The 18,432-nt window shown below is 36.8% G+C and overlaps 1 protein-coding gene across 1 annotated transcript in view; it reads left to right on the plus strand.

Annotated features, from left to right (window-relative positions):
* PDE3B (phosphodiesterase 3B) overlaps positions 1 to 18,432 on the plus strand; it is a 182,370-nt gene that overhangs the window by 140,408 nt on the left and 23,530 nt on the right. The window contains exons 6-10 of the mRNA XM_059136918.1: positions 7,480 to 7,690; positions 8,214 to 8,290; positions 14,987 to 15,138; positions 16,320 to 16,457; positions 17,661 to 17,772. Coding sequence (XP_058992901.1) covers positions 7,480 to 7,690; positions 8,214 to 8,290; positions 14,987 to 15,138; positions 16,320 to 16,457; positions 17,661 to 17,772 — 690 coding nt within the window. The remainder of the gene's footprint in view (positions 1 to 7,479; positions 7,691 to 8,213; positions 8,291 to 14,986; positions 15,139 to 16,319; positions 16,458 to 17,660; positions 17,773 to 18,432) is intronic.

Consider the following 18,432-nt stretch of genomic DNA (forward strand, 5'->3'; position numbering starts at 1 on the left):
GACAAAAGCTGATAAAATTTATTGCTGGTAGACCTGTACTACTAAGATTCAGCAAAGGGAGTAACTTAGGTAGGAGGAAAATGACCCTGATTACAGCATATAATGGCTGGAACGAATGCAAAGCCCTAGTAAGTCTGAACATTTGGGTGAATATTGATTAAAAAACACAATAACTTCCTCATAGCATACATAATATATGGAGAAGTCAAATACGTGGTAACAATGGCATATAAAGGGTGAAAGAGGGGGAAATGGATTTAAACTTGTAAAAGCAGTAAAAAATATAAATTGGAAGGAAAGTAAAACTTCAAAGATGCACATTGTAGTATCCAGAGTGGCAATTAAAAGAATGAGAGAAAAAAATACTGGGTGCTACATGCAATGTTAATGAATTGTTGAACACTACATCAAAAACTAATGATATGGGGCGCCTGGGTGGCTCAGTGGGTTAAGCCGCTGCCTTTGGCTCAGGTCATGATCTCAGGGTCCTGGGATCGAGTCCCACGTCGGGGCTCTCTCTGCTCAGCAGGGAGCCTGCTTCCTCCTCTCTCTCTGCCTGCCTCTCTGCCTACTTGTGATCTGTCTCTGTCAAATAAATAAATAAAATCTTTAAAAAAAAAAAACTAATGATGTACTGAATGTTGGCTAACTGAAGAATAAGGTATAAGTAAAAAATGAATATAGGAGGCATGATTTAAAAAAAAAAAAAAAAAAACAAAAATAATCCAGAAGAATCTAAGAAAAGATAAAAGACATAAAGGAGAAACAACTAGATTGAAAACTGTATCACATAAACTTAACAGTTGTTTGTGGGGGAGGGGGAAGAGAGGCAGGGATCCACTGGTGTTGTTAAGCATAAAATATCCAGTTTTCAACAAAAAACTGAAAATACACTCTAGTTATAAAAGACAAAGTTTGGGGCGCCTGGGTGCCTCAGTGGGTTAAAGCCTCTGCCTTCAGCTTGCGTCATGATCCCAGGGTCCTGGGATCCAGCCCCGCATCAGGCTCTCTGCTCAGCAGGGAGCCTGCTTCCCTTCCTCTCTCTCTGCCTGCCTCTCTGCCTAATTGTGTTCTCTGCCTGTCAAATAAATAAAATCTTAAAAAAAAAAAAAAAAAAAAGGTTGTCAGGCAGTTAACAACACAAGACTCAAGCGTATACTCTGAACAAGATGCACACTGTAAGTACGAGGATGCAGGGAGGTCTGATCTCATAGCTGTAATATACATGAGCTAAAAATTGACAGAACTAAAGGTAGAGATAGACAAATCCATATTCATATTTGGAGATTTTAACTCCCCATTCTCATTAGTAGAATAAGCAGACCAAAATATTAGTATAGATATATGGAAGATTAGAGCAACATGACATGACCCAGCTGACTGCAAAGCACCACATTCAGCCATCACAGGATGAATATGTTTTCCAAGAATACGCACAGAATGGAGGACAGTAGGCCATTTGCTGGACTGTGAAACAAGTCTCAGTGAGTCTCAAAGTGTTAAAATCCTGTATAGTGATTGACTTCAGGAACGGCAGAGAGAAGATCTCCATAAGCTCACTCTCCTGCTAAAACAACAAGAAGACAGAAAAGGAAGCTCAGCCATTTCAGAACATTGGGAATTAAGCCTGAGAAAAAACTGGAAGTCTTCTGTGCAAGAGAGACTGCTGAACCTGGGTAAGACCGTGGGTCCTGTGACATTTCATCTGGGGGCTCCGTCATTGGAACTGTTGGCAAAGGCAGGTGGCATTGCTACCATCAGGGAGAGCAGACTTTTAGAACTCCACTGAGAGTACAGTAAACACTTTGTCCCAACTTGAAGCTCCCTGGGAAATCTCTATTCCCTATGTGTTGTGGGTATTTGGACTCAGCTCAGCTCTCTGAAAAAACAAACAAGAAACCCAAACCCCATGCCAGGCAACATCGAGACTGCCTAAGGCTGTGATTTCAGTGGTGGCCAACAAGAGCTGCCTTGGAATTTAGAAGGAAATCCTGGATGCTACTCAATGACCAGCAGGAACTTGAGAACGTCTGACAGATTCCCGGGGGTCTGTGAGGCTGTGCACGTGCATCAGAGAAGGCCCCAGTCACTCACGTGGAGCTGACCCTGAGGCCTCTCACAAGCAAAACATGAAATCCAATCCTGTGTTGTAAACTAAAGTTTGAAGGTGTAACTATTTCAACAGATTCCCTTCTACAGGTGACTTCTAGGCAGCTGACTCTATGCAACACTTTTAAAGAACCCTTCAGACTCAAAATTGTTCTGACTCATGGGTGACTTATAGGAAGTCAAACTTAAAAAATAAATCAAGAACTTAAAGGTAAAAAACAAAACAAAACAAACAAACAAACAAACAAAAAAACAGCTAGTAAAACCTCAGTGGCTACACATGTCAGAGAAAACAGAATCTACATAATCAGGCCAGGAAAGCCATTCAATAACTAGAAGCAAGAAAACAAAAATCGGCAACCTAATTAACCTTGGGTGTGGGACAGATCTGATACCAGAACTGTTAAAATATTACCTAAAATTTCCAGTTTCCACAAAAAAAAAATATGAAACATGCTAAGAAATTTTTGTGATGTACGAAGAAACAGGTTTTTGCCAACAGAAAATTTCCCTGATGGGGCTTGGAATTTAGACTTAGTAGACAATGACTTTAAATCTGCTATTATAAATATGTTTAAAGTACTAGTGGAAACCGGATCTAAATTTTTTTGAAGATGTTATTTATTTGAGAGAGAGAGACAGAGCGTATAAATTGGGGGTGTGGTGGAGGGACAGAGATAGGGAGAAGCAGGCTCCCCACTAAGCAGGGAGCCCAATATGGGGCTCGATCCCAGGACCCTGCGATCATGACCTGAGCCGAAGGCAGACACTTAACTGAGACACCCGGGTGCCAATATTTACAGTATGTAAGAAGATTTATGACAACAGTATCTCATCAAAGAGGGAATATAAAGAACTAGAGATTATAAAATGAAATTTTAAATATTTTTAATACTTAGGAAATAATTGCCACCTCTAGTGAGTATCAGATTGGAGGTTCTAGCCACAGCAGTCAGGTAAGAAGGAATAAAAGGAATGGGTAAAACTATATTTGCAGATGATACCATATATTTATAAAACCTGAAGAAATTCATTAAAATCTATTACAAACTAATAAGTTTATCGGTATAGCAGGATACAGGATCCCAATACAAAAATCAACTATATTTCTATATACTAGCAATTAATAACGCAAACTGAAATAAAATAATTCCATGTGAAGTTAGTATTAAAAAGAATAAAATACTTGGAATAAATTTAACAAAATAGCATAAGACCTGTACACTGTAAACTGTAAAACATTGTTGAGAGAAACTAAAGATCTAAATAAATACAAAAACACTCTGTTTTTGTGAATCAGAAAATGTATTGTTAAGATGGCAATACTTCCCCAATCGTTTTAGATTTCATGCCATCTTTATCAAGTTCCAAGATGGTTTCTTTGCAGAAATTAACATGCTGATCATAAAGTTAATATGATGGAGCGCGCCTGGGTGGCTCAGTCGGTTAAGCATTTATTTTTGGCTCAGGTCATGATCTCCAGTCCTGAGCTTAGGGCCCATGTCAGGCTTCCTGCTCAGCAAGGAGTCTGCTTCTTCTCCCTTTGCCCCTCCCCCTCAACTTGTGCTCTCTCCCTCCCTCTCTCTCTCAAATAAGTAAAATCTAAAAAAAAAAAAAAAAATTCATAAGGAAATTCAAGGGACCCAGAATAGCTAAAGCAATTTTTAATAAAAAAAGAAGAAATTGGACGACTTACCCTTTGAAATTTAAAACTTACTACCAGCCTGTATAATTGAGAGTGGTACTGGCATAAGGATATTCCATCTCAATGGGATAGAATTGAGACTCTAGAAATAAATCCGTACATGGCCAGCTGATTTTCAACAGGGGTGCCAAGATGATTCAGTGGGGAAGAAAGTGTTTTGTTTTATTTGTTTGTTTTTTTAAAGAGTTTTTTATTGTTTATTTGACAGACAGAGATCACAAATAGGTAGAGAGGCAGGCAGAGAGTGAGAGGGAAGCAGGCTCTCCACTGAGCAGAGAGCCCAATGCAGGGCTCGATCCCAGGACCCTGGGATCACGACCTGAGACAAAGGCAGAGGCTTTAACCCACTGAGCCATCCAGGTGCCCCGGAAACAGTATTTTTAACAAATGGTCTTAAGACAACTGGATATACACAGGAAAAAGAATGAATTTGGAATCCTATCTGTTATCATACTCAGAAATTAACAAAAATGCATCATAGACACAACTGTAAGAGTTAAAGCCTAAAACTAGTAGAAGAAAACAGAAAAATTTTGTGACTTGGGGTGTTGAATATAGCATTCTAATATATGACAGCAAAAGCTCAGTTCATGAATGAGAAAAACTGACAATTGGAATTCATTAAAATTAAAAACATTTGTATTTCTACAGACACCTCTTTAGGTGAAAAGTGAAATGACACAGGATGGGGGAAAATATTTGCAAATTGTATATTTGATAGTGGCCTGGTATCTAGAATATACAAAGATGCCCTACAACTCAATAATTAAAAGACAATGGACCTAACTAAAAAGCTGTTTCTCCGGAGGAGATACACCAGTGACCCCCTACCACACGAAAAGATGTTCAGTATCATTAATTATTAGGGAAATGCACATCAAAACCACACTGACCCAAGACTTCATCCCCACTGCAAGCCCTGTGATTTTATTTTATTTTATTTTATTTTTTAAAGATTTTATTTATTTATTTGACAGAGCTCACAGGTAGGCAGAGAGGCTGGCAGAGAGAGAGAGAGAGAGAGAAGCAGGCTCCCCTCTGAGCAGAGAGCCCGATGTGGGACTCGATCCCAGGACCCCGAGATCATGACCTGAGCCGAAGGCAGCGGCTTAACCCACTGAGCCACCCAGGCGCCCCAGCCCTGTGATTTTAAAGACAGACAGGCGCAAGTGGTAAAAATTTTCTGAAGTGGGAACGCTGACACATTGATGGGAAGCGAAATGCTTCAGCCACTTTGGAAGACAATTTGGCAGTTCAGTACTTGAACAGAGAAATAAAATTGTGCTATCTTGATGCGTACAATTTTATATGGCCTTGAAAATCGGAGAATTGCAGTCACACACAACTGCCTGGCAGAATCTTTTTAAGATGTAATCAAGGCATAGAAGCATTTATATTCATCATCTAATTGAGTTTATAAAGTTAAAAAAAAAAAGCAAAACTAATCTAAATTGTGAAAAAAAAAAAAGAGTACATACATGGTAGAATTATAAGAAAACCAATACCATGCAAGTCAAGATAATGATTTCCTTTAATGAGAAGAAGAGGAGCTGGAAGACAAGGGTTCTGGTCTCTGGCAGTGCTCTACGTCTCAGCTTGAGTGGTTAGCATTCCCTCTGTATGTGTGTTCTATTTCACACTAAACAAGGTTTAACATTAAAATGATGACTGTATCATAGAAAGCATTTTTTTTTAAGGGTTGCTAGGTTCTTCTCTGTCAGATCAAATGTCTACCCTAAGATTATGTTACTCTTTCTTCTTAGCTCGTCTGTCAGGATGTTGGACACTCACTAGTAAAATGAGAAAAAAGAGGGCTAGAAAAAGGACCTTTAGTTTCCACTTAGTAAGTAATCAAGCAAGGCACTTCTTGTCTGGTCCTCGGTTTCCTCTTCTGAAATATTAAATTGGTTGACCAGATTTTTTTTTTTTTAAAGATTTTATTTATTTATTTGACAGAGAGAGATCACAAGTAGGCAGAGACGCAGGCAGAGAGAGAGAGGAGGAAGCAGGCTCCCTGCTAAGCAGAGAGCCCGATGCGGGACTCGATCCCAGGACCCTGAGATCATGACCTGAGCCGAAGGCAGCGGCTTAACACACTGAGCCACCCAGGTGCCCCGGTTGACCAGATTTTTAAAAATCCTTTTCAGCTCTAACGCTGTATGAAATTACAGGAACCTCTACATACATCAGTCTGATAGAACCATAGTGTCAGCTCTGGAGAAAGGACTAAAGGACTATGGTCTCCCAGCCTTAACTATGTTAACTAAATCAAGTTTTTAGCTTCTTTTTTCTTTTTTCTTTTTTTTTTTTTTTTGATAGTTTTTTATCCCCCCACATGTGAGAATGAAAATACTACTTAACTCACAACATGGTGAAAATAACACATTGTATTAAATAAAATAACACATTGTATTTGGGTTCTCTAGAGAACTAATAGGATGTGTATGTGCATTTACAGAGAGAGAGAGAGAGAGAGAGACAGATGGAGGGATAGTTTATTTTAAGGAACTGGTTTGCAGTATTGTGAGGGAAGGCAGGTTTGAGATTTGCAAGGCAGGCTGTCCAGCTAGAAATTCCAGGAGGGGTGGAGGGGGATACTGCTGTCCTGAATCTGAAGGCAGTCTGGAGCCGGAGTTCCTTCCTCTTTGGAGGATCTCAGTCTTGTCTTTTAAGGCTTTGAACCAATTGGATGAGGTCACACGCACATTAGGGAGGGTTATCAGCTTTGCCCAGTTTACGGATTTAAATGTTAATCACCTCTGGAAGATACTTTCACAACCACTTCTAGCCTGCTGCTTGACCAAACAGCTGGACGCTGTAGATAGCCTAGCCAGATGACACATGGAATTAACCATCACACACATATACCGTTATGCCTGAAAATGCCCTAGCTCCTGAGTAACTGTTACTTGCTTTACCCTCTGATTCACACTTAGATCTTTATTTGCAAATAAAGTTTTAAATCTGCCTACCTTTCTCCAGATATACCCATTACACCTTAGTTCAGGACACTCAGTGTAGGTTTTTGGAGCAAATCAGTAGCATTAGAGATGTATTTCTGAAGCATTCTGTTTTTTTTTGTTTTTGTTTTTAGTCTTTAGCACTGAGCACTTGTTTGTGTTCTCTGCTAGTCTCTGGGTTTGTTGAGTTGCGGGGACGGTATCTTTCTCTCCATGATGAAACCCAGCACATTTTCTACCATACAGTAGGCTCTCAAATATTTGTTAAGTGAATGAATGAGCTGGAATGATTTGGATATATTTTTAAAAGGAATCTGTTGTGTTAACCTATAATTTTATCATTGCTCAGCCTGCCTAATGCTTTTAAGAACTTTGGTTCTTCAGTAAAGTTTGGTACCAATACTTTCTTCAGGTGGATATTAAGCCGCTAGGGATATAAAATGTGAAAGATAAAGACCAGTTAGGGAAATATGTGCTACACTTTGTACATTTTAGTTATACTATTAATATCTGTGCCATCTTGCCACAAGGTATTTATTTCACACTCATGATGACAAATAGTGCCTATAGTGTCTTGAAGACACCTCCACCTGGAAATGTCTTTTATTATTTAATTGTAAATACTTTGCTTTCTTTAGAGAAGGAAAATGTTCTTTATAAATACACATATTTACTGATCTCTTGCCTCTCTTTTAATTTCTCAAGGTGCTTTCCCCAGCCTGAGTCCTGTGAATTCTCCCAGCCATGGACCAGTGTCTGCTGGCTCTCTAACTAATCGGTCACCCATAGAATTTCCTGACACTGCCAACTTTCTTACTAAGCCGAGTGTTATTTTACACAGATCTCTGGGCAGTGCACCCAATTCACCAGATACTTATCAGCAACTTAGAAATTCTGATAGCAGTTTGTGTAACAGGTAAGTTTCCAAAATATGTTATTTTAATAAACTGTTAGTAGTTTTCTATTATAACTAGTTAATGGATTAAAACTATGTTTTCTTTATGAGTGGTTTTTATTCTTAACAAACTTTTCCCTCATTTTAGCACTGTTACTCATTTTCCAATTAAGTGATCTCTATCTGAAATGAAATATAGTAGTATTCTATTCATCTCAAGATACTAGTAAATTGTGAGAATTATTTTGCTATAAAGTACTGTAGTACCCAGTTCATTTGCTATTTGTTTTCATTTTTTATTTTTTATCAGTAGTAAGTGTTTACTTCAGACCTCAGTGTTGACTTTCAAACATGTTATTTTCTTCAGAGACACAGGATGCCTTCCAGGATAAAGCCTAACTGTTAGGTTTATTGAGATGTTGGATTTGTATGATGTTTTGCAGTTAGGATCTTGGTTAAAATTAAGCAGATTTTCCAATTATATTTAGCTCAAAATTTGTTTGCCTCATTTGTAAATGTATATCTGTCTGTTTTATTCTATAAGCTGTGGACATCAAATACTGAAATATGTGTCAACGTCCGAATCTGATTCTGGCACAGACTGCCACAGTGGAAAGTCAGGTGAGATTATAAAAGTTGTGTGTGTTTGAATTTCAGAGCAGTTTCTGAAATTGTTTGAGAAGTGCATAAATGAGTGAGTTTAACTTCAGTTTATCTAACTTTAAAATGAAGCTATAATGTTTTACCTACTTAGGAGGTAAGTAGAGGAGTTACTAGGAACAAGTTATAAATAACAGGCCGTGAAAGTGTTTTGAAGACTGCAGTGTGCTGTAGAAATGAATGTGGTCTTTTCGGGTTATAGCTAGGGTTCATAAACAGTGAAATTAATTATATTAATGTTGAACTCCAAGCCCAAAAGAGTTTGCATACATTTTTTATGGCATAGAGAGGAACTGTTGTAAATTTTGTTACATCATTCTGAAACATTTTATATTCTCAAGTAAGAAAAATTGTTGGTGATAAAGTTATGGTTGTTTTATAACTTTAAAAAATTGATGACTCAGGCATACAGTAATAGTTAACTAGGTAACTCAAGCCATCATTCTCCCTGACAGTAGCTAGGAAAGCCAGACAGATTATTAACAACAAGAATGTGCTTAAAACCACTGAAAACTAACAAGCTCCTCAGAGTTACCAGTACAGGATCTGGAGGAAGATAGAAACTCACAAAAATGAGCCTGGCGTTTGGGTCTATCAAAATGGTATTTGCTCCTTCTAGAGAGGCCGGTGACTAATAGAATCAGCAGTCCCCAAAAGGAAGAGGACTGGGGAGATAGGACTGGGGAGATAGAGATTGGAGTTGAAGGCTTACCATAGTAGGGATAACTTGGTAAACTCTGTAGCCCTCTAAGAATAAAGGCAAACCAGAAATACATGGGCCCCCACAGGGATTATGGGCTCTTACTGATATCTTTGCATACTATAAAAGTCAGCCTTATAAAGTATACAATTCAGTAGTTGTTGGTTCTTAAATTGTATAACCCACACACACGCACGCACACAAGGAAAAGACCAGTCCTTCACAAACTTCACAAACTCTTCTAGAATAAGAGGGAAAACTTCCCAACGCATTTTTTAGGACTAGTGTTATCCTGATGTCATAACCAGACAAAGGCATCCAAGAAAACTACAGACTAATATCCCTTATGTGTATAGATGCAAAAATCCTTAACAAAATAATATTAAACTGAGTCCAGCAGCATATGAAATGGTCACACCATGACCACAAGGTATTTATCCCAGGAATTCAAGAGTAGTTTAACAGTTGAAAATCAACCAATATAATATATATACCACATTAATAGAACAAAAGGGGAGAAAGACATGATAATCTAAATATGTGCAGAAAAAACATTTGAAAAAATCTAAGATTCTTTCATGATAAAAATACTCAAACTAGTTATAGCAGAGAAGTTCTTCAGTCTGATAAAGGACATTTTTGGAAAACATACCTGAACATCATCCTTAATGGAAAAAGACTGATGCTTTCTTCCTAAGGTCAAGAATAAGATAAAGATTTTTGCTTTCAGCACTTTTTAGTCAACATAGTACTGGTGGTTCTTGCTAGGAAATTAGAAAGAAAAAGAAATATAGGCATCCTGAATGAAAATAAAGAAATAAAACTGTCCCATATTCATAGATCATATGAATCTTTTGTAGAAAATCCCAAAGAATACACATACACACTAGAACTAATAAACCAATTTAGCAGAGACAAGATGCAAGATCAGTGATGTACAAAATTGTATTCTGTATACTAGCAAGGAACCATCATAAATTGAAATTAGGAAGACATTTCAATTTATAGTAATATAAGAATGAAGGTAGTTAGAATAAATTTAACAAAAGAAGGGGCTTTATAAACTAAAAACAACAAAACATTATTGATAAAAATTAGAGAAAATCTAAATAAATTGAGAGGCATTTCATATTAAAAGATTGGAAAAATTAGTATTGTCAGTAGGGCTATTCTCCCAAATTGATCTATAAATTCATTGTAATTCTTAACAAATTCTAGCAGGCTTTTTTTTTTTTTTTTGGTAGGAATTGACAATTGGTCTTAAATCTTACACAGAAAGACAATGACCAACAATAGCCAAAACAGGGCATCTGGGTGGGTTAGTCAGTTAGGTGTCTGCCTTTGGCTCAGATCATGATCCCAGGGTCCTGGGATCGAGTCCCACATTGGGCTCCCTGCTCATCAGGAAGCCTGCTTCTCCCTCTGCCCTTCACCTTGCTTGTGCTTGCTCTCACTTCCTCTTCTCTCAAATAAATAAAATCTTACAAAAAAGCAACAGCCAAAACAATTTGGAGAAAAAACAAATTTGGAGGACTGACACTATCTGATTTCAAAACTTACTATAAAGCCACTGTAATTAAGATAGTGAGGTATTGGCACAAAGATGAGCCTGTAGGTTAGTGTAACAGAATTGCAAATCCAAAAATTGATTCTGGCATTTATGATCAGCTGAATTTTGATATCGAAGCCAAGACAATTCCAAAGAGAAAGGATAGGTTTTTTTTGGTTTTTGTTTTTTGGTTTTAACCAAATGGGGCCAAGACAATTAGATATCCACTTGTCAAGGGAAGAATTTGGACTCTTCCTGTATATACAGAAAGTAACTCAAAATAGATCATAGACCTAAGTGTGAGAGTTAAAATCTTGAAACTTATAGAAGAAAATACAGGATATAGTCTTTGTGACCTTGAGTTGAATAAAGCATTCTTAGATACCATACCAAAAGCAAAGTCTGTGAAAGAAAAAAATGACAAACTGGGCTTTAGCGAAATTAAAAATTTTCCACTTCAAAAGACAACAATAAGGGCTCCTGAGTGGCTTAGTGGGTTAAAGCCTCTGCCTTCGGCTTGGGTCATGATGCCAGGGTCCTGGGATTGAGTCCGGCACTGGGCTCTCTGCTCAGCGGGGAGCCTGCTTCTCTCTCTCTCTCTCTCTCTGCCTGCCTCTCTGCCTACTTGTGATCTCCATCTGTCAAATAAATTAAAAAAAAATCTTTAAAAAAAATAAAAAAAAAAATTTAAAAAGACAACAATAAGAAAATGAAGACAAACCACAGATTGAGAGAAAATATTTGGAAATTATACATCTGATTAGGTCTTATATCCATAATACATAAAGAAAATTTATAATTCATTATTAAGAAGTCAACTCAAAAAATGGGCAGAAGATGTCTAATATTTTGGTCTGAGTCATTTGGTGAAGGATATAAAGAAATGGGTAAGGAACACATGAAAAGATGAATGACATCATTAGTCCTTAAGGAAATGCAAATTAATACTATAGTGAGATACCTCTATACTCAAATTAGAATAACTGTAATAAAAAAGTACCAAGTGTTAGCAAGGATTCAGAGAAATTAGAACATTTATGCATTGCTGATGAGAATATAAAATGGTATACAACTTTGGAAAACATTCTGACAGTCTCTTTAAAAATTACACATAAATTTACCATATCACCCAATAATACCATGGATAAGACTTTATCCATGAGAAAACATATGAGCACTCAGAGATAGGATTGTGGATGTTATGACATTATTGGTCATGCTGCAAAACTGGAGATGATCCAAATGTCCATTAACTTGTGACTGGAAAAATACCATGTGGTATTTTTCATTCATACAATGCAATTTTATCTGATACATTCATACGATGTAATATACATTGTATATACATTCATACAATGTAATTTTATCTGATACATGTCACTACATAGATAGACCTCAAAACATTATTCTAAGTGAAAGAACCCAGGCTCAAAAGAATCCATATTGTATGATTCTAATTATATAAGATGCTAGAAAAGGTGAATGCACAGGAACAATAGTCAGAACAGTTATTAGATGAAAATAGGGATTAACTGTAAATAAGCAGGAGGGCACGTTTTGGAGCGATGAGAATGTTCTAAAACCAGATTGTCCGAATGGTTGTACAACTCTTTAAATTTACTAAGATTGTTGAATTATATAGTATGTTATACTCTCCTTCTCTCTGTCTCTCTCTCTATATATACACACACATACACACACACAATACTATATTATACACACACACAGTTCTTTGGATTGACTGGTATAAGCTGGGAGATTCTCACTTGAGGACTCTCATGTGATCGCAGTCAGATATGGTAAGAGTGATAGTCATCCGTAGGAATAAAGAATGGCTGGACTGAATTTCCAAGATGGGATTAGTCATGTGTCTGTTGACTATTGACTAGTGCATCTAAATATGACCTCTCTATGGGCTTCTTCCAACATGCTTGCTGGATTTCAGGAGAGGAGGAAGTAGAAGCTGTCAGTCAAGTTAACAGTTCAGTCCAGAACAAAGTGTTACCTATGTCCTATTCTCTTAATCAGAGCAGTCACACAGGCTGTCTGGATTCTAGGGGATTAGGAAATAAATGCTGTGTGTTGATGGAGGAGTGACAGAAATACATTTCAGAAGAGTGCAAGGGGGATAAGTGATAGTGTTGCAGACAATTTTGAAAAGATAACATTTATTTCAACTGTTTTTGTTACTGTTCTATGTAAAATATAGTTATTAGGAGTTTGGATCATTAAAAGTATGTATGGGGCGTCTGGGTGGCTCAGCTGGTTAAATATCTGCCTTTGGCTAAGGTCATGATTTCTCAGTCCTGGGATCAAGTTCTGCATCAGGCTCCCTGCTCGTTGGGGAGTATGCTTCTACCTCTGCCCTCCCCACCTTTAAATACATAAGTAAAATCTTAAAAAAATATATGTAATGAACCTCATATGTCATGATGGTTATTTTGAAACATATATATATATACATACATATATATATATATATATATGCCTTGACCTACCAAGTGTAGTTGCATATTCTAAATTTCATTTGTTATGTTTTTCATTGGGAAAAAACAGTATTTTCCAAAGACTATTTCCTGATCATCATTAGTTAATGATTCTTTAGTATATTCAGTGTTAGATTCAGATTTTTTTAAAAAGATATTATTTATTTATTTATTTGACAGAGAGAGATCACAAGTAGGCAAAGACACAGGCAGAGAGAGAGAGGAGGAAGCAGGCTCCCTGCTGAGCAGAGAGCCCGACGCGGGACTCGATCCCAGGACCCTGAGATCAGGACCCGAGCCGAAGGCAGCGGCTTAACCCACTGAGCCACCCAGGCGCCCTAGATTCAGATTTGACTAACATTTATTGATCATTTATTTTATGTAACATCTAGTAAGATAGATCTTATTATCCATACTTTATGGGGAGAACTTGCCATTATCAAGTAGAAAAATTGGGATCTGAACGTAGTTCTTCTGAAATTCAATTCCAATAAGTACTTTTTAAAAATATATATATTTATTTGACAGAGAGAGACAGAGAAATCATAAGCAGGGGGAGAAGCAGAGGGAGAAGAAGAAGCAGGCTCCCTGCTGAGCAGGGAGCCTGATGTGGAGCTTGATCCCAGGACCTTGGGATCGTGACCTGAGCCAAAAGCAGCTTCCTAACTGAGTGAGCCAACCAGGCGCCCTTCCAATAAGTACTCTTAAAAACTCTCTTACCTAGGGGCGTCTGGGTGGCTCAGTCAGTTAAGCATCTGACTCTTGGTTTTGGGTCAGGTCATGATCTTAGCGTCATGAGATCGAGCCCCACATATTCAACAGGGCGTCTACTTGAGATTCTGTCCCTCTCTTCCTCCCTCTGCTTGGTGCGTGCATGCGTGTGTGCTCTCTTACAAATAAAATAAATAAAATCTTTTTTAAAAAGCTTTTACTTAGGAAAAACCCTTGCATATTGAAGAGCGAATGAATCATAACTTTGTAACTTGATGGGTATTCATACACTTAAACACATGTGTAATCACTCAGATCAATAAACTAATAAACTATTACCAGCCCCTCAGAATTTCTTCTAATGCCCCCTGCCCCTGGTATACCCTTTAAAGATAACATTGTCTTGGCTTTCAGTACTCATATGTGTCAGTTTGGGTATGTTGTCGAATTTTTCATAAAGACAATCAGTCTGTACCTTTGTGTCTGGCTTCCTTCATTCAGCAGTGTATTTTTCAGAATCACCCGTGTGGTTGCACGTGGTTGGAGTTCATTCTCTTTGTTCCACAGTGTTCAGTTGTGTGGATACATTACATTTATTTATTCTTCTGTTGATGGGTTTCGGGGAAGTTTCCTATTTATAATATTCCCGACAGAATGAATGTGATTTTTTTTTTTTTAACATGTGAATGAATGCTGTTTAGCTACCAGAGCTGCTTCCCTTTTCTGTGAGATTTGGGAAAAAAGAGTATTATTAATCACATTGGTAGAGAAATAATTCACAATAAATGGTACTGTGTTTTAATTTTTAGATGTACCTTGATCGCATTCATCTATAATTAGGAATCTAGAGTTTTCATAGCCAAAACTCAATTTCAGAGTTGGAATTGCATACATCAGATTGCTAAAAAGTTCCTATTGATAGGGACTGACTTTTCCTTTTCTTTTTTTTTAAGATTTTATTTATTTGACAGAGAAAGTATGCACATAAGCAGGGGGAGAGAGAAAGGGAGAGGGAGAAGCAGGCTCCGCACTGAGTGCAGAGCCTGATACAGGGCTCCATCCCAGGACCCTGAGATCATGACCTGACCCAAAGGCAGACGCTAAACCAATTAGGCCACCCAGGTGCCCCATTTGAATATTTTTTATAAGTAATTTTCCTTGCATATAGGCAAGTTTTATTCTTATTACTACTATATGTGTTTTTTTGAAAGGTGATGAAGACAGCACTGTTTCCTCAAAACAATCATTCAGCTGTACAGAAGCACGACAAGAAGTGGAAACAGAGAACAGAGACTGCAGAAAATTACTTTTGGAAGGTGATGATCACCTAACAGAAGCGGCACAGGATGAACAGCAACCAAATGTAAAAGACAAACTTTCCATATGATTATGTTAAGGTGAAATACAACATTAGCTTAGTACAAGTTCCACTATCTTTGCCCAGAACAAGATTTTTAATATAATAGTATTTTAAAATATTTTACTAAAAAGTCCTTATGTCATATTAAAGAAAAACTTGGGTTAAAAATAATAATTATAGTTGACCCTTGATCAAGGCTGGTATTAGGGGTCCTGACCCTCCCACACATGATCACATAGTCTAAAATCCACATATAACTTTTGACTCCCCCAGAACTTCATTTGCTAACTACCTTCAGTTGATCAGAAGTCCTACTGATAGCATAAACACATACGTCAGTTAACACATATTTTGTATGTTAAATGTATTGTGTACTACATTCTTGCAATGAAATAGCTAGAGCAAAGAATGTGATTAAAAGTCCTGAGGAGGAGAGAATGCAGTACTATATGTACGGTGCTTATAGTCCTGGGAGAACTCACTCTCCTTTACAGCACTGTAGTGCAGAAATCGGGGGGAAGCGGACCTGTGTGGTTCAAACTCGTGTTGTCCAAGGGTCAGCCGTACTTCTGAGTCCATCCTAGAACAACGAGGTGCATTCTTGTAGAACGAACACATGAACCCATTTTATAGTAAATACAGTACTATCCGTGCTGATACTGTCTTCATTTATATGGTAAGGGCATGAAGAACAGGCGCATGAAGCATTAAAAAACAAAATCTGCTTACTTACAATAGCACTTTTTTTGTTCTTAAGTTCCAAATTTAAGCTTTTTAGGGGGGAAAACCATTCCTTTTGGGAAGTTAAACTAGTAATAAATGCCAGTATAAAGTTAGGAGTCTCTTTCTATTTTCCTTCGGTACCTGTAACTTCTAAAATGAAAACAGTGGATTTTAGATTTGTGCATCATGCTTGGGAAAGACAGCATTTTTATTTGTAAAAGTGCTGTGAGGATTAGTAAGTCTTCTGATGCCTAGAAGACACTTTTACGCTTTTCTGAAGATAGCATTTTACAAAGAGGGAAAATTGGAAGTACACTTTCTATCTGAGAGTAACTTTTGTAGAAAATAGCATTGACCGTTTTTTTAATGTTCAGTTTTAAGTGTTCTTGTTTAGGTGTGGATTTAACTATTTTTAAAAGGTAGGGTTAAGTTGGTTTATGTTTTCTCCCCCATCTGTGCAGATTGAACAGGAAGTATCACTGGACTTGATTTTAATAGAAGATTATGATTCCTTAATAGAAAAGATGAGCAACTGGAATTTTCAAATATTTGAAGTTGTAGAAAAAATGGGAGAGAAATCAGGAAGGATCCTTAGTCAGGTTTGTTTAAAATCTCTGCTTTTTAAAAATTACAAATTAGTTTTTTCTTGAATCATTATAAAACATAAAATATAAAAACATGTAATACTGGCTTAGGCACAAATTCGGCATTGTTTACTGAATTCTTTTATTTTTCCACAAAAATGGAGTTTTTGGTAGAAAGTTTGAAAAGAGAAATCTATATACATAAACCCATATATTAAAAAATGATCATATGTAATGTATTTCATATAATTCTATTGAATAAGTGAAAATAGTTTTTTGGCCCATGTGAGTGGAATTTAATTTTTCTACAGAATAGAGTTACTTTATATTGAAGCCTGAGGTTGAAAAAGGTGTGAAAGGTGAGCTGGTTCTCACCACTGAAACCTATGCCTTACTGTTTTACACCTGCCCTCCATGTGCTTTACCCAAGGCCAGATGGTTCATTTCATGCTAGAACCATGGAAAAATATTTTCTTTTTAACCACCCAGACTCAAGGTTCCCCTTGAGGAGTTCATCCCACAGCATCAGATTAACCTTCCCCAAATAGCATCCTCACTCTCTTCGAAGTATTTGAAGTATTTAAAGTATTCTTATTTATGAAATGTACAAACATGAGGGTAAATTACGTGGAAGGCATATAGTTTCATCTCATTGAAGTCTTTAGGGACAAAAATGTAATAAATATTTTGTTTTGACTTCTGTTGACACGTAGGACGGGAGAAGAATAGGATTCATACGCCCCTTAATAAACTGTAAATAAAAAAACTAAAGGGAAGAGTGGAAAAATTTTTAAACTGGGACATGATATAGTAATCTTCCTTTGGTTTTCAAGGGTTTTAGGGTGATGTCTTCCTTTTTAATGTTTTGAAAAGAATTTCTTATAGGGAAGTTTTTAATAAATTATTAACTTAAAGACAAATGTATATGGTAATGTTCCCAAATGCGAATCACAAAAACATATTCTACTCAACTGCAAATAGAAATTCTGACTTTTGGAGTGCCTGGGTGGCTCTGCCTTCAGCTCAGGTCATGATCTCGGGGTCCTGGGATCAAGCCCTGCTTCGGGCTCTCTGCTCAGCAGGGAACCTGTTTCCTCCTCTCTCTCTGCCTGCCTCTCTGCCTACTTGTGATCTCTGTCAAATATGTAAATAAAATCTTAAAAAAAAAAAAAAGAAATTCTGACTTTTAACGTGAATTTTATTTTAATTGACATTTAGGTTATGTATACCTTATTTCAAGACACTGGCTTATTGGAAATATTTAAGATCCCCACTCTGCAGTTCATGAACTATTTTCGTGCATTGGAGAATGGCTACCGAGACATTCCTTGTACGTATCAGCAGATCTTATTAAGTTCAGATAATACTGGTTTTGAAACTATTTTTCCCTTCAGATCTGAACACTTTCATAATTACATGTCTGGAAAAATTTTAAATAGGGATTTAAAAAAGTAATCTATGTCCTGCTACCTAGAGTTAACGGACTAATTATTAACACTTGTGTGTATTTTCTTATTTGTGTTTCATACAGTGAATCATAATACAGACATATATTTATATTTATGATGTGCTCTTTCCCTTAATTATCATATGGTCTACAACTTTGTGTTAATAATTATTTATCTGAGTATCTTATCTTTTAAAATGTTTGGTAATTAAGAGTGTCAGAAAATTCTTGACTTCAAAATATTTAAAAATTATCCATAGAATTTCCAGTTTTAACTGTGTCCTGACATGGAGTAACTGCTAATGTCTGCTTGATTTTATGGCAAAATATAATTTGAATTTCGTATTAGGAAATAATAAGGTTTCCTTATACATCTATATATTCTACAGTTTCCCTTCATATGGACACATTTTGGGAAATCACTCATATAAACACAGAGCATATTATTCTTAAATTGGTATAACTCACTAATAATGATACTTAATGAGTATTATATGTGCTATAATTTTCACTTATAAAGTCTGCTTTTTAAAAAGTGACTGC

Source organism: Mustela lutreola, chromosome 1 (assembly GCF_030435805.1).
Source record: "Mustela lutreola isolate mMusLut2 chromosome 1, mMusLut2.pri, whole genome shotgun sequence".
NCBI classification, from domain to species: domain Eukaryota; kingdom Metazoa; phylum Chordata; class Mammalia; order Carnivora; family Mustelidae; genus Mustela; species Mustela lutreola.